At 35.8% G+C, this 17,075-nt stretch overlaps 1 protein-coding gene across 1 annotated transcript in view; it reads left to right on the top strand.

Moving 5' to 3' along the window:
• The window catches only part of SPATA17 (spermatogenesis associated 17), a 234,346-nt gene that overhangs the window by 49,766 nt on the left and 167,505 nt on the right, over positions 1 to 17,075 (top strand). Inside the window, exon 5 of the mRNA XM_011929509.1 lies at positions 1,895 to 1,998. Coding sequence (XP_011784899.1) covers positions 1,895 to 1,998 — 104 coding nt within the window. The remainder of the gene's footprint in view (positions 1 to 1,894; positions 1,999 to 17,075) is intronic.

The raw sequence follows: 17,075 nt of genomic DNA on the forward strand, positions 1-17,075 counted from the left end.
CCTTATAATCGTCATGTTTAATATCTTTTTTTTTCTTTTGAGATGGGGTCTCACTTTGTCACCCATGCTGGAGTTCAGTGGCACAATCTCGGCTCACTGCAACCTGCGCCTCCCCGGTTCAAGCGATTCTTCCGCCTCAGCCTCCTGAGTAGCTGGGACCACAGGTGCATGCCACCATGCCCAGCTAAGTTTTGTATTTTTAGTAGAGATGGGGTTTCACCATATTGGCCAGGCTGGTCTCGAACTCCTGACCTTGTGATCTGCCCGCCTTGGCCTCCCAAAGTGCTGGGATTACAGGCATGAGTCACCATGCCCAGCCATGTTTAATATCTTAAATTGCAAAATGATTATAAATGACCTTTTAAATGACTGTGTTTTAAAAGAGAGAAAAATAAAGAATCAGAATTTAAATAAACAATTTTTCCAGTTTACTTTTTATTGATCCAATATTCAACTTATACAAATTTTATACTAAATATTTTTTAGCTAAAAGAAAGTAGACTTTGGGGATAAAACCCAATGGACTGGTGTTTAGTCTCCATATTTCCCTTTTCTATTAAAAAAAAAAAAGTTTAGGGAAGATGTGTGTTCTCTTAGCATAGTAAACTGTGCTAAAGTTGGTAAGATTTCATATCTGAAAAGAGAATCATTTAGGATACGTGAGTCATTCATATAGATATTTAAACTGTTGGAAAATTTTAGGGGGAATGATGCTAAATCTTTATGCAAGACTAAGTTAATATTTTTCAATATGTGCTATTTCTTTTTCCTCTAATCCTTTAAATAATTAAGCTGTTTTTTCCTAATTAATATCATATATTACTTTATTTGAGTTTTTCAAATGGGGGTATTAGAAAATATAGCAAAAATACTTATATTAACAAAGATAGGACTTAAGGACAGTGACTGGTTCTCATGGTTCCTGGGGTTGTCTAAGATATCTAGAAGCTGACTTAGGTATAGTCTCTCAGACCCCTACCATTCCTCTCATGCAAAAAAAACCACACCCTACTTTGATGATATGTTCTAGTAAAAATAAAACTATTTGAATGTTAGCATTGAAGTAAAAGATGGAAGAAGCAGATAATTTCAATAAAAATGTTATTGTATTGAAAATCACAGTTCTCTTTGTTCCCAGTTCTACATGGCAATGGTTATGAGAGTGGGCTCTCTGAAGCCCTAACTTGAAATTTGATTCCAAGATTCATCCTAATATCTATATAATTATAGGAAAATTGTGTAACCTCTCTTTTTAACCGTTTCCACATCTGTAAATGAGGTAATGAGTACTTATGTCATAGTAGTATTCTAAAGATTAAATACATAAGTGTAAGCAAAAACCCTTAGATTAACGCCTGGCACATAATAACTCAATAAATGTTAGTTATTGCTGCTATTGTTAAGGAAGTATTAAAATGTCATAATTAAGATACAAGAATTTGTTTAAATATTTTGATACCACTGAGTTTAAGAAGCCCATTAATGAGACAAAATACAAAAACTAAATGTGTATTTCAATGAGACCAAATACAATCTTAAAGTGAGTTGGTTATGAAAAAAAAAAAAATCCATTTGCCCAGGAAGTGGAAATGGTAGGAATTTATAAAGCAAATTTTTATAAATCTTTCCATAGTTTAGTATTCTGTGAAATAATTATAAATAATTTAAAGTAAATTATAATAGCCTATGATTATGTTAGTTTTATAAAAGTTCATAATAAATTTATTAGCAGAACCTATATTTACAGCTAATATACTGTTATATTAATGGAAAAGCCTAAGACTTTATTTGATAGTAGTTATCGGCCATAATTACGTTAAGCGTTTGAAGCGCTATTACATTTTTTAATGAAAGTATTTACTGGCGTATTTTATCTCTTTATTTACTTTAATAGATTCAGAGACGATGGCGAGGCTATAGGGTTCGGAAATACCTCTTTAATTATTATTATTTGAAAGAGTACCTCAGAGTCGTTTCAGAGACCAATGATGCAATTAGGTAAGTAGTGCAATCATCCGTTCACTAGGAAAAACTTTGGAAAGATTACTCAGTACATGTTATCAACACCATAGTTAGAAATACTTTTTTTGTTGTTGTTGTTTGACAAGAGTCTTGCTCTGTTGCCCAGTCTGGAGTACAGTGGTGCAGTCTCGGCTCACTGCAACCTCCGCCTCCTGGGTTCAAGCAATTCTCCTGCCTCAGACTCCTGAGTAGCTGGGATTACAGGCACCCACCACCATGCCTGGCTAATTTTTTTCTATTGTTTAGTAAAGATGGGGTTTCACCATATTGAACAGGCTGATCTCGAACTCCTGACCTTGTGATCTGCCCGCCTCAGCCTCCCAAAGTGCTGGGATTACAGGCATGAGCCACTGCACCCAGCTAGAAATACTTTCTAAAAGTCAGTGATATTTAGGCAGACGTTTACTGATTTTATATATATATATATATATATATATATGTATGATTGTATTTACCTAAATTTATTATTATTATATTTTTAAAATCTTGTATCCTTCACTGCAAGTTATTTATGTGTGTAATATCTTGTATATTTATGTGTGTAGTATCTTGGTCCTATACACAATAGTTTCAGGAAAATTATTTCATGATGAGATGAATTTATCTGTAAAACGATCTAGAGATGCAACATTAAATATGAAAAGCCTCAGATGCATTTGAGAAACATATTCCATAGCAAGAACTTGCCTCTTCTAGAATAAAATGTCATGAGACATATTAAAAAGGTCTGTTCACTGTCAGTTTTGATTTGCTTAAACACACAGGAAGATAGGACATAGGTTTAGGATATGGCATCTGTAGAATTATGCAAAGTAAAGGCATCGTAATACTACTCAGCAGCTTTTCCAAAGTTCTATATGTTAAGTTTCCATATTACTTTGAAAATAGCTTTTTCCTCCTGTGATATGTCCCATTCTAATAACATGTAAATGACCATATGCATAAGTACATTTTGATAAAAAGGAAATACTAATTAATAATAGTTGGTATTTATAGAATAGTCTCACTTTCAAAGTATTTTCTGTATATATCATATATTATCTTATTTTACTCTTTTTTAATTTTTTTTTTTATTTTTGAGACAGAGACTTCCTCTGTCATGCAGGCTGGAGTGCAGTGGCACTATCTCAGCTCACTGCATCCTCTGCTTCTGGGGTTCAAGTGATTCTTGTGCCTCAGACTCTCGAGTAGCTGGGATTACAGTTGCGTGCCACCATGCCCAGCTAATTTTTGTAATTTTATTAGAGATGGGGGTTTCGCCATGTTGGCCAGGCTTGTCTTGAACTCCTGACCTCAGGTGATCTGCCCACCTCGGCCTCCGAAAGTGTTGGGATTACAAGCATGAGCCACTGTGCCCAGCCCCTTATTTTACTCTTTAAAATTTCTGAACTGAAGAGAACAAGTAATTGGCAATAAATTATTAAAATAAAAGTTTTGTATGGGACCCTAAAATAATATATATTATAAGATATATATGAAAACTAATTTCCCAACTACTAACTTTCTCACATATGTTGTGAATATAAAGAGATCTGGTCTTTGAGGATTACCTACAGAGAAATCTGTTAATTTGATTTCTTTGGAAAGAGAGCAGTTAAGGTGGGAAGGCTTCAATAGGATTTAGTCGATGGGAGAAGTTGGAAAATTCAGAAACACATGAATCATAGGGGACTACTGTTTAATTTCTTCTTGAAACATCTAAAATTCTAAAGACTAGCTGACTTTCTACAAATGGCTGACTTTAGCTTGTCGGGAGTAGAGCTAGTAGAATTTACAAGAGAGAAGGAATACGTGCAGGACTGGAACTAGGGTGAGACAAGTGAGACTTTTAAGGGAGGGAGGTGCTCACTCTCAGGGTCATACAACTATCAACCTTGAACTTTCATAACCCCAAGAGTAAGTATGTCCTTCAGTTCTGCACTTCAGGGGTCTTACTTGCTTCACTCTTGTCTGAGCCCCGAATAGGAGAAAGTCAAGGGGGCAAACAGGTGAAGAGGTGGTTTTGGAAAGGTCTGAATCTTCTATTTGACAGATATTTCCAGTAATTCTTATTTTCCTCCTGATTGTAATGGGATATCTCTAGTCAGTAGAGAGTCTGGTATATCAGTGTTGTAAATTTGTTTTACAATGGTATTCTTTAGTATATTACAGAGCCATTCTATTATTTCTAGCTCTCTTAGAGTTTTTTAAACTAGGACTGGAAGTTGACTTTAGCAAATGATTTCCTATCTATTGAAATAATTATATAGGATTTTTCTTTTTTATTTACTTTTTCTTTTTTATATACTAACATGCATAGAGCTATATCCTATTAATAGATGTACTAATATTAAACCATCATTTATTTTAGGAATACATCCAACCAGGCCATTGTTAATTATTCTTTTGATTTTTCACTAAATTATATTAGTATTTTATATCGGATACTTACATCCTCTTCTGTATATGTGATTGGTTATACAACGGTCCCTCTTATCCATGGTTTTGCTTTCTGCACTTTCAGTTATTCACAGTACAGTACAATAAGCTATTTTGAGAGAGAACAAGAGAAAGAATGAGTGAGAGCATCCATTTGTATTATCTTTATTACAGTATATTGTTATACTTGTTCTATTTTATTTTTTGTTTTTGAGGCTAATCTCTTACTGTGCCTAATTTATAAATTAAACTTTATCATAGGTATGTATGTATGGGAGGCAACATAGTATTTATAGGGTTCAATACTATCTGCAGTTTCAGGCAGCGACAAAGCCTTGGAACATATTCTCTGTAAATAACGGGACTACTGTAATTTTCTTTCTTATATTGCTATTGTCAGATCCTAGTGTCAGATTTTTGCCATATTTATTAAATGAATTAAGTAGATTTTTTGATATGGGGATTACTAGTCTTTGGAAGTTTAAAGTAAACATTTTATAAAACTCTCTGGACCCAGAGCCTTTGGGGGAAGGTAAATCGTTAACATTTCCAAACCTTAATTCAGGTTTTTATAAACTTATTAGAGTCCATTTTATTTCCAGATAATTATTAGTTCACTGACATTTAAGTATATCTAATGTTATTTATGATATTTTGATTAAAATATGTACTTTAGTTGTTAGGCTTATCTGTATTTTTTAAGAGAAACATCTCTCAGATTTTTTCTTTTTACTTATTTTTGTTTCCTAATTAGATGTTTTGCTTTCATCTTTAAAAGACCCATAATTTCTTTGTTTCACAAGTAATACATGCCCCTTGTGGAAAAACTGAAAATGTTTTTTCGGTTTTTCTGAATGTAAAACAAGCTAAATAAAAAGATAATGTGAAACAAGCTAAATAAAAAGTCATCTATAATTTCATCATTCAGAAATAAGCACTATTAACTTTTTTTTTTTTTAATTTCTTGAGACAGAGTCTCGCTCTGTTGCCCAGGCTGGAGTATAGTGGCATGATCTTGACTCACTGCAACTTCTGCCTCCCGGATTCAAATGATTTCCTGCCTTAGCCTCCGGAGTAGCTGGGATTACGGATGCATGCCACCATGCCTGGCTAATTTTTGTATTTTTAGTAGAGATCCAGTTTCTCCATGTTGGCCAAGCTGACCCTGAACTCCTGACCTCAAGTGATCCACCCGCCTTGGCCTCCCAAAGTGCTGGATTACAGGCGTGAGCCACTGTGCCCAGCCTATTAACATTTTGATGTATTTTCTTCCAAGCTTCTGCCACTTATTAGCTCTGTGACCTTGGGCAAATTCTTTAATTTCCCTTATCTTAAATCTCACAAAGTGGGGAAAGTAATAGAATGGCTACATAGGTTTGTTATAACCATAAATAAGTCAGTATATGTGAAATGCTTAAACAGTGCCTGGTATATAATGTGCACTTAATAAATGTTAGTTTATTTTTTTTATTTCTATGCTTACATAGATGCATTTTATAAAATGGCGTCATACAATATGCTATTGTTAACCTGTTGTCTTTCAACTTACAAAACATTGTGAACGTTTTCATGTCATTAGCTATGACTCTATCATTGTTCATAATAGCACTTATAAATTCATTTATTTGCGATGGAGTCTCGCTCTGTTGCCCAGGCTGGAGTGCAGTGGTGCAATCTTGGCTCCACCTTCTGGGTTCAAGTGATTCTCTTGCCATAGCCTCTTGAGTATCTGGAATTACAGGTGCCTGCCACCATGCCTAGTTAATTTTTGTATTTTTAGTGTAGGGGTTTCACCATGTTGGCCAGGCTGGTCTTGAACTCCTGACCTCAAGTGATCCACCTGCCTCAGCCTCCCAAAGTGCTGGGATTACAGGTGTGAGTCAACGCATCCAGCTCCATGATAACTTTTAAATATTTTTTTATTGTTGGAGATAACAGTTGTTCTAAATTTTTGCTATTGTAAACATCGTGTTATTTTAGTACTACTACTAGTTAATATGGAGTTTCTTACAGTTCTTGCATTCATTACTCTCTTTACTGCTTTTTTAGTAATTAAAACATTTAAGCTATGATGTATTTCATGTGTAATATTGTCCACATTTAATATATTTTTATATATAATGTTCTCATATTCTAATTGCATTTTTTATATTCTTTTTGAAATTCATTTTTCAATCTCCAGTGACTTGGCTTTTTCTCGTAGTTTAAACATAAAACAAATTTATTTCTGGGTTTATTATGTTGTAGACAGAAAATATATTTGGTACAATTATTATCTCAGGGAAATTATTTAGTTTTTCGCCTTTTATATATGGTCACATACCACATAATGATGTTTTGGTCAATGACGTATGACATTTATGATGGTGGTCCTATAAGATTATAATACGATACTTTTACTGTACCTTTTTTATGTTTAGATATGTTTAGATCCACAAATAGTTACAATTGTATTACAGTTACGTATAGTATTCAGTACAGCACCATGCTGTACAGGTTTGTAGCCTCAGAGCCAGAGGCTATACTATATAGCCTAGGTGTATAGTAGTCTATACTATCTAGGTTTGTGTAAGTACACTCTATGATGTATGCACAATGATGAACTTGCCTAAGGATACATTTCTCAGACTGTATCTCAGTCATTAGTTAAGCAACTCATGACTGTATTATTTTGTTTTAGGTATTCTCTTCAAGGCAAAGGAATAGATTTTGTTTTCTTACCCAAGCTAAGTTTTTGTATTTTAATTGAGCAATAAAATGTTTACTTTCATTATTGTAACATTTAACTCTTTCTAACTTCTCTCTTTTTGCTTTATGTTTCTGCTTTTTCTGTTTCCTTTTATATATAAACTATGATTAGTTATTGTGAGCTTTAGAAAAATTATACATATTAGAATCATGGCCCTTACTGCACCTCATCTTCAGTTAAATTGGAAGTTGAACTTACCTCTTAACGTTTCAAACCAGAGGGCTAGGCACAGTGGTGCATGCCTGTAGTCCCAACTACTTGGGAGCCTGTGGCAGGAGGATCATATCACTTGAGCCCAGGAGTCTGAGGCTGTAGTGAGGTGTGATTGTATCACTGCACTCCAGCTGGGGCAACAGAGTGAGACTCTTTCTCTAAAAATATATAAATAAACAAAAAATATTTTAAAAAATAGAACTGGTTATCCTTCTCCTCCCCACTATTTAACACAGAAATTTTTGGGGGCTTCTTTCTACCAAAACACCTACTCTTTAAATATATGCTTCTATCATATCTTGCCTGGACTCTTAATTAAGCAAGAACATTTAACAGTTCTCTTTTCTTTTGGTTTTGCCGTTCTTCAAAACAGTGTTAAGAAAGAACTCTTTTAAATCATTTTTCTCTGCTTCAAATCCATCAAAGTCTCCCTGTTACTTTTAGCATGTCACATATTTTAGACTGTCACATAGGTCAACAGCCCCATCTTCAAATGCTCATCCATTTTGAATGTCTTATTAATTTTTAGAAGCATCATGTTTCCTTAGACTTCCAAGCCTTTGCACGTGCCGTTCTCTGAATCCCTCATCTGCCATGTCAACTGCTCATCATTCTTTATGTTGCTGCTTAAATGAGCAACATAAAGAGTTGAGGCACTCCTCATCTGCATGCCCAGAGACTCTCAAACAAAGCTATCTTATGCCATCTGCCTTATGGTGTTATAATTACTTACGTGTTTGTCTTTACCTTTATATTATGAAATCAGTGGGGGAAAGGAGCTGACACTTGAACACTCTGTCTTAATTATCTTTGAAACCTCAATGCCTAGCACAGTTACTGACATATAGTAAGTCCAAGGTAATATTTGCTGACAAAAAGCTTACTGAATGAAAGAATGAATGAGATTAGATGAAACTCCAATATATTTTTCACTCTGTCAAGCAACTGCAATTTTGAGAATATTGCTTTTTTTCTGTATTAATTAGTCATGATTTAATACTTATTTAGCAACTATTGTGTGATCAGGTACTAGGTAAAATTTTGGGGATAGAGTGATTAACGTGGTAGACTCGAGCTAGCCTTTATAGAACTGAAAGCTTAGTAGGGCAAAATTACAATATAATCATCACAAAACAGATAGCATTTATGTTGTCTTTTTTTTTTTTTGAGGCAAAGTCTTGTTCTGTCTCCCAGGCTGGAGTGCAGTGGTGCAATGTCGGCTTACTGCAATCTCTGCTTCCCGGGTTCAAGTGATTGTCTTGCCTCAGCCTCCCGAGTAACTGGGACTACAGGTGTGTGTCATCACGCCTGGCTAATTTTCATATTTTTAATAGAGATTGGGTTTCGCTATGTTGGCCAGGCTGGTCTCGAACTCGTGGCCTCAGGTGATCTGGCCACCTCGGCTTCCCCAAGTGCTGGGATTATAGGTGTGAGCCACCACACGATGTCTTATGTGCCAGAAATTATACTAAATTCTGAGAACTATTACAGGCAAGTATAAGACAATGTTGTCAAAAATCTCTGACTCTCAGAGATCACTCTATCCTTTAATATTCAAAATAAATATAGTTTAATCAGTCCTTCAAACTGAGATCAGTGCACATTCCCTTTCAATATCTCCTAGTTCTGAAGTAGCTTTTCTCTCTATTTCTTTTCCTGATGGCATGTTTCAGTTGAATTCTCATTCTAACTCTGTATTTCACTCACTTTTTGCATTTACCTTCTGCTTTTTTCATTGCTTCCTTCTCTCAATTTTTGATCCTAGTCAACCGCTGTGCCATCATAGAAGCCTGTTGGGAGCTTCATTTCACTGCAGGTTTGAGGTCATTGGTAGGTAGGGGGTAGATGGTGTTGACAGTTGAAAGCATAATATAGGCAGGTCCTAACAATGCAGTATTTTCTCCATGATGGTTAATTTTCTTACTGTTTTGTTTGTTCTATAAAACCCTGCTTATTACTATTTTCACAATCCTTTATTATTTTTCTCTCTCACTCTTTCTCTTGTTCTTCCCTCTTTTTGTCTCTTCCATGCTCCTCATTTCAGGGCCTCACTCCATCTGCAGTACCCCAGTACTCTCAAATTGCTCTAAATAGATTTAAAGTTCTCTATTATCTTCTAATGTCAAGCAATTTCTGCTTATTTTTCTTTTACCCTCTTTGTGCCTTACTGTTTTATTTTTCTTAACTGAAAAGGTTCTTAAAATGTTTTCCTAAACCAAAGAAACTATATTCTCATGATGAATAATGCTGGTCCCCTAGAATGTAGTGGCCACATTGACTACTACATTTAAACATAAACATATACGTACACTCTCTCAGTACCTATAGAAAATAAGTTTACAGCCGGGCACAATGCCTCATGCCTGTAATCAATCCCAGCACCTTGAGAGGCCGAGGCAGGAGGATTGCTTGAGACCAATGAATATATGTTTAAAAATTTTGGGGGGTAGGGCTCTTTTAATAAAATCCTCTCCCCCTCTTTATTTCATGTACTCTTATAGTTGCTATTCTCTAGTTTCTCTTTAAACATTTTTTGTTTGTTTGTTTGTTTTTTGTGTATTTTTACAACTCTTTTATCTTAGTTGCAGGGCACATGTGCACCTCTGCTGTATAGGCAAATTGCATGTCACGGTGGTTGGGTGTACAGATTTTTTCGCCACCCAGATAATAAGTATAGTACCCAACGGGTAGTATTTTTTATCCTAACTCTCCTTCTTCCCTCTACCTTTAAGTGGGCTCTGAAGTCTGTTGTTCCCTTCTTTGTGTCCATATGTCCTCAATGTTTATTTCCCGCTTACAAATGAGAACATGTGGTGTTTGATTTTCTGTTCCTGCGTTAGCTCACTTAGGATAATGACCTCCAGGTCCATCCATGTTGCTGCAAAGGACATGATCTCACTTTCTTTTTTTTTTAATGTGTGGGTAGTTTTCCATGGTATATATGTACCACATTTTCTTTATCCAGTATACCATTGATGGGAATCTAGGTTGATTTCATGTCTTTGCTATTGTGAATGGTGCTGAGACTAACATACATGAGCACGTGTCTTTTTTTTTTTTTTTTTTTTTCCAGACAGAGTCTTGCTCTGTCGCCCAGGCTGGAGTGCAGTGGCGCAATCTTGACTCAAGCTCCGCCTCCTGGGTTCACGCCGTTCTCCTGCCTTAGCCGTGGGAGTAGCTGGGACTACAGGCGCCTGCCACCTTGCCCCGCTAATTTTTGTATTTTTTAATAGAGACGGGATTTCACCATGTTGGCGAAGATGGTCTCTATCTCCTGACCTCGTGATCTGCCCGCCTCGGACTCCCAAAGTGCTGGGATTACACGTGTGAACCACCGTGTGCGGCAGAGCATGTGTCTTTATGGTAGAATGATTTGTATTCCTTTCGGTATATACCCAATAATGGGATTGCTTGGTTGAGTGGCAGTTCTGCTTTGAGTTCTTCGAGATCACCAAACTGATTTCCAAAATGGCTCAACTAACTTACATTCCCACCAGCAGTGTATAAGTGTTCCCTTTTTTTGCGACCTTGCCAGCATCTGTTATTTTTTGACTTTTTGAAAATAGCCATTCTGATTGGTGTGAGATAGTATCTCTTTGTGGTTGTGATTTTCATTTCTCTAATAATTAGTGATGTGGAGCATTTTTGCATATTCATGTTGGCCACATGAATATCTTCTTTTGAAAAATGTCTGTTCATGTCCTTTGCCCACTTTTCATTGGGATTGTTTGTTTTTTGCTTGTTGATTTGTTTAAGTTCCTTATAAATTCTGGATATTAGAACTTTGCCAGATGCATAGATGCAAATATTTTCTCCCTTTCTGTAGGTTGTCTCTTTGCTATGTTCATAGTGCTTTTTAAATTTTGCTGTGCAGAAGCTCTTTATCTCAATTAGATCCTATTTGTCTTTTTCTTTCTTCTTTTTTTTTTTTTTTTTTTTTTGAGACGGGGTCTCACTCCATTGCCAGGCTGGAGTGCAGTGGCATGATCTTGGTTGGCTGCAACCTCTGCCTTCCAGGTTCAAGCAATTCTCCTGCCTCAGCCTCCCAAGTAGCTGGGATTATAGGTGTGCACCACCATGCTCATCTACTTTTTATATTTTTAGTAGAGATGGGGTTTCACCATGTTGGCCAGATGGTCTTGATCGCTTGACCTTGTGATCCACCCACCTCGGCCTTCCAAAGTGCTGGGATTATAGGCATGAGCCACTGTGCCCAGCCTATTTGTCATTTTTTATTTTTGTTGCAAATGGTTTCATTGTCTTCTTCATGAAAACTTTGCCAGCATCTTATCCAGAATGGTGTGTCCTAGGTTATCTTCCAGGGTTTTTATAGTTTTAGGTTTTACGTTTAAGTCTTTAATGCATCTTGAGTTGATTTTTATATAAGGAAAAGGTTCAGTTTCAATCTTCTGTGAATGGATAGCCAGTTATCCCAGCACCATGTATTGAACAGGGAATCCTTTTCCCATTGCTTCTTTTTGTTGATGGTTGTAGGTGTACAGCATTATTTCTGGACTCTCTATTCTGTTCCATTGGCATATGTGTCTGTTTTTGTAGCAGTACCATGCTGTTTTGGTTACTGTAGTCTTGTAGTATAGTTTGAATTTGGGTAACATGATGCCGCTAGCTTTGTTCTTTTTGTTTAGAATTGCCTTGACTATTTGAGCTCTTTTTTTGCCTCCATAGGAATTTTAGTAGTTTTTTTCTAATTCTGTGAAGAATTTCTTTCATAGTTTGATAGGAATACCATTGAGTCTATAAATTGCTTTGAGCAGTGTGGCCATTTTAACAATATTGATTTCTTCTATATGATATGGTTTGGCTCTGTGTCCACACCCAAATCTTATCTCAAATAATAATCCCCACATGTTGAGGAAAGAACCTGTAATCCCCATGTGTTGAGGAAGGGACCTCTAATCCCCACATGTCAAGGGAGAGAAATGATGGGATTATGGGGACCATTCCCCCATGCTGTTTTGTGATAGTGAGTGAATTCCTACAAGACCTGATGGTTTTATAAATGGTAGTTTTTTTCTGTGCTCTCACATGTTCTTGCTCTTGCCTGCTGCCATGTAAGATGTGCCTGCTTTCTCTTTTGCCATGATTGTAAGCTTCCTGAGGCTTCCACAGTCATACAGAACTGTGAGTCAATTAAACCCCTCTCCTTTATAAATTACCCAGTCTCAGGAAGTACTTTATAGCAGTGTGAAAATGGACTAATACACTATTGATGAGCATGGAATGTTTTTCCATTTGATTGCATTGTCTCTGATTTCTTTGAGCAGTGTTCTCACTGGAGAGATCTGTCATCTCCCTGGTTAGCTATATTTCTATTTACTATGTATTTCTTTTCTTTCTCTTTTTTTTTTTTTTTTTTTTTTTTGGAGACGGAGTCTCACTCTTTCACCTAGGCTGGAGTGCAATCATGCGATCTCAGCTCACTGCAACCTCTGCCTCCTGGGCCCAAGCTATTCTCCTGCCTCAGTCTCCTAAATAACTGGGACTACAACCACATGCCACCACGCCTGGCTAATTTTTGTATTTTTCGTAGAGATGGGGTTTCATCATATTGGTCTGACTGGTCTTGAACTCTTGACCTCATGATCCGCCCACCTCAGCCTCCCAAAGTGTTGGGATTACAGGCGTGAGCCACCATGCCTGGCCCTGTATTTCATTGTTTTTGTGGCTATTGTTAATGGGATGCTTTCTTGACTTGGCTCTCAGCTTGGATGTTGTTGGTATATAGCAATGCTACTGGTTGTTATACATTGATTTTGTACCCTGGAACTTTGCTGAAGTTGTTATCAGGTCAAAGACCTTTTAGACAGAGACTGTGGGGTTTTCTTGGTGTAGAATCATATCATCTGCAATTAGGGATAGTTTGACTTCATCTCTTCCTATTTGGATGTCTTTCATTTCTTTCTTTTGCCTGATTGCTCTGACTAGGACTTCCAATACTATGTTTAGTAGGAGTGGTGAGAGAGGGCATCCTTATCTTATTTTAGTTCTCAAGGGGAATTGCTTTCAGATTTTGCCCATTTATTATGATTTTTGGCTGTGCATTTCCCTATGAAGAGACTTAGATTTCCACACAATAATATTAGGAGACATCAACATCCCACTGACAGTATTAGACAGATCATTGAGGCAGAAAACTAACAAAGATATTCAGTACCTGAACTTGACATTTGACTAAATGATCTAATAGACATCTATCTATAGTACTCTCCATCCCAAAACAATATGCATTCTTCTCATCTGAACATGGTATATACTCTAAAATTGACCTCACCATCAGCCATAAAATAATCCTTAGCAAAATCAAAAAACCAGAAATCCTACCAACTACACTTTCAGACCACAGCACAATAAAAATAGAAATCCTTGCTAAGAAAATTCCTCAAAGCATACAATTACATGAAAATTAAACAACTTGCTCTTGAGTGACCTTTGTGTAAACAATGAAATTAAGGCTGGAATCAAGGAATTCTTTGAAACTGATGAGATCAAAGATATAACATACCAGAATCGCTGAGACACAGCTAAAGCGGTGTCAAGGGAGAATTTCATGGTGCTAAATGCCCACATCAAAAAGTCAGAAATATCCCAAATTAATAACCTAAGATTGCACTTGGAGGAACTAGAGAAACAAGAACACATCAACCCCAAAGATAGCAGAAGACAAGAAATAACCAAAATTAGAGCTGAAATGAAAGAAATTGAAACAAAGCATGATACAAAAAATCAACAAATTCATGAGTTTGGCTTTTTGGAAGAATTAATAAGACAAACAACTAGCTAGACTAATAACAAAAAAAAAAGAGAGAGAGAGAGAAGATACAAATAAACACAATCAGAAATGACAAAGGGAATATTATTATGCTACTGACCCCACAGAAATACAGAAAAGCCCCAGAGACTACTATGAATACCTCTATGCACATAAGCTAAAAATCCTAGAAGAAATAGATAAATTCCTAGAAACATACAACCTCCCAAGATTGAACCAGGAAGAAATTTAATTCCTGAACAGACCAATAAGGAATTCTTATTAAATCAGTAATAAGAAGCCTACCAACCAGAAAAAGCCCCAAACCAGACAGATTCATTGCCTTATTTGATCAGGCAATGTAAAGAAGGGCTGGTACCGTAAATTCCTACCAAAACTATTAGCAAACTATCTCATTCTATGAGGGCAACATCATCTTGATACCAAAACCTGGCAGAGATGCAACAAAAAAAGAAAACTTCAGGCCAATATCCTTAGTGAACATAGATGCAAAAATCGCCAACAAAGTAATAGAAAACCATATCCAGCAGCACATTAAAAAGGAAATCCACCGTGATCAAGCGGGCTTTATCCCTGGGATGCAAGGTAGGTTCAACATAAGCAAATCAATAAATGTGATTCAGTACATAAACAGAACTGAAAACAAAAAACACATGATTGTCTTAACATATGCAAAAAGAAGGCTTTCAATAAAATTCAGCATCCCTTCATGATAAAAATCCTCAACAAACAAAGCATTGAAGGAACATACTTCAAAATAAGAGCCATCTATGACAAACTCACAGCCAACTTTAAACATTTTAAATATACTGGATTTGGAGTCTCTTTCAGATATTCACCGTCAGGCAGCTTGCTTTTTCACATTTCGTTATTCTATTTTTCAGTGAAAATCACCAGTATCAGGACTATAATTGCCATTTGCTGTATCAGAAATTATACTCAAAGCAGTTTAAAACAGTAAATATTTAGTATCTCATGGTTTTCTTAATCGGGAATCTGGGAGGGGCTTTGCTGTGTGTGTAGGCTTCAAGTCTCTTTTGAGGTTGTAGTCAACCTGTCAGCCAGGGCTGCTGTCTCATGTGAAAACCACCCTGGGAAAGATTCACTTCCAGGCTCACTCACATAGGCCTTAATTCCTCTGGCTATTGGCCAATGGTGTCCCTCAGATTCTTGCCATGTGGATCTTACCATCAGGCAGCTTACAACATGAAAATTGGCTTCTCTCAGGCAAGTGACTGGAGAACACAAGAGTGCACCGAAGATGGAAGCTACATTTGTCTCATAACCAAAAATCAGAAATGACATCCCATCGCTTTTCCTATTCTGTTCATTTAAAGCAAGAAATTGGCCCCTCCCACACTCAAAGGGAGGAAATTATACAATGGAATGAATACCAGAGTGGGGATCATTGGAAGCCTTTTTAAAGGCAGTCTTTCACACTCAGTGACGCACATACTGTATTTCAAAAAGCATGTTGATTTTCAGCATTTCGCCTAGGATAAAAGTTACTTTACATTGACTTAGGGCAATATTTTTATGTCAGGTCTTTTAATATTATATTTCAATCTTTAATGTTGTCTCGAGGCAATTATGACTTATCCTAATTACTTATACCAGCAACAATTGAGATTTATGTCTTAGTTTCAAAGAGAATATGAAAGATCTAGTCCAATCCTCTGTCTTTGGGGGTTAAATCATTTAAAGAAGAAAAGTAGCAAAATATTTTACATCAGAATACGTTTTTCATTTGAATTGTATAGGATTGTAGGATACCAGACAACGTTGGTCTTAACTTTAATTTATCTGCTCTTTTGCTAATAGAAATAGTTTATCTATTTCATAGTTAATAGTAAAAAAATTGTGTGGTACATATGCAAAAATATATTTTTTAACCAAGAGTGGACCTATTACAAAGATAAATGGGATTGATTAATTTAAGGCTGAGTTTGCACTTGGTAGACATGTTCTTTTGTAACCTCTAGACTGATATGCAAAAACTACCCCAAGTTATGAATAAGAAAATTATGTAATGAAATTAGAAACTAACTACAGAGTTACAGATTGGTAGCATTAATAAAACATTTTTAGCTTGGAGTCAGAGAAGTGACTTTAAAAAAAAAAACAACTCTTGACAGAAATTTAAGATCAATGTAATATATTCCCCCAAGTTTAATGCTTGAATATAGTTGCTGATGGTTAGTATCTCATAACAGTAGCTCTGTTTTGAATGTAAATTTGTCATTCATCAAAATGAATTAGTTTCTTAGCATGTTGATTTTATATAATATAGTTTGACTGGAAAGATTTTTATGGATATTATTTTCTACCTTTCCTTTTTTGTATCATGAAAGTTTTTTAAAAGGAAATATTTATTTGCTTTGTTTTTATTATAACAGCTTTTTTTGATATAAAATCCACATAATATATAAAACAGCCATTTAAGTACTATGGTTTTTTGTATATTTGTAGAGTTTTGCAACCATCACCACAATCAATTTAAAACACTTTTATTATACTAAAATGCAACTCTATATCCTTTATTAGTCATCCCCATTCTACTTGTCCCCCCTCACTTCTAGGTAACCACCAATCTATTTTCTGGCCCTATAAATTTGCTCAGTCTGGACATTTAATATTAATTGAACCCTTTATGACTTCTTTCACTTAGCATGGTGTTTCCAAGGTTCATCCATGTTGTAGTACATGTATATCAGTGCATAATTCCTTGTTATTGTCAAATAACATTTCATTGTATGAATAAACCACATATTTATATCTGTTAATCAGTTGATGGACATTTGAGATGTCTTCACTTTTTGGCTATTATGAAAAGTGCTACCATGAGCATTCATGTACAAGTGTTTTTTTAACCTTTATTTTAGG

The sequence above is a fragment of the Colobus angolensis genome, unplaced genomic scaffold, assembly GCF_000951035.1.
Source record: "Colobus angolensis palliatus isolate OR3802 unplaced genomic scaffold, Cang.pa_1.0 Scaffold81, whole genome shotgun sequence".
In the NCBI taxonomy this organism is placed as follows: domain Eukaryota; kingdom Metazoa; phylum Chordata; class Mammalia; order Primates; family Cercopithecidae; genus Colobus; species Colobus angolensis.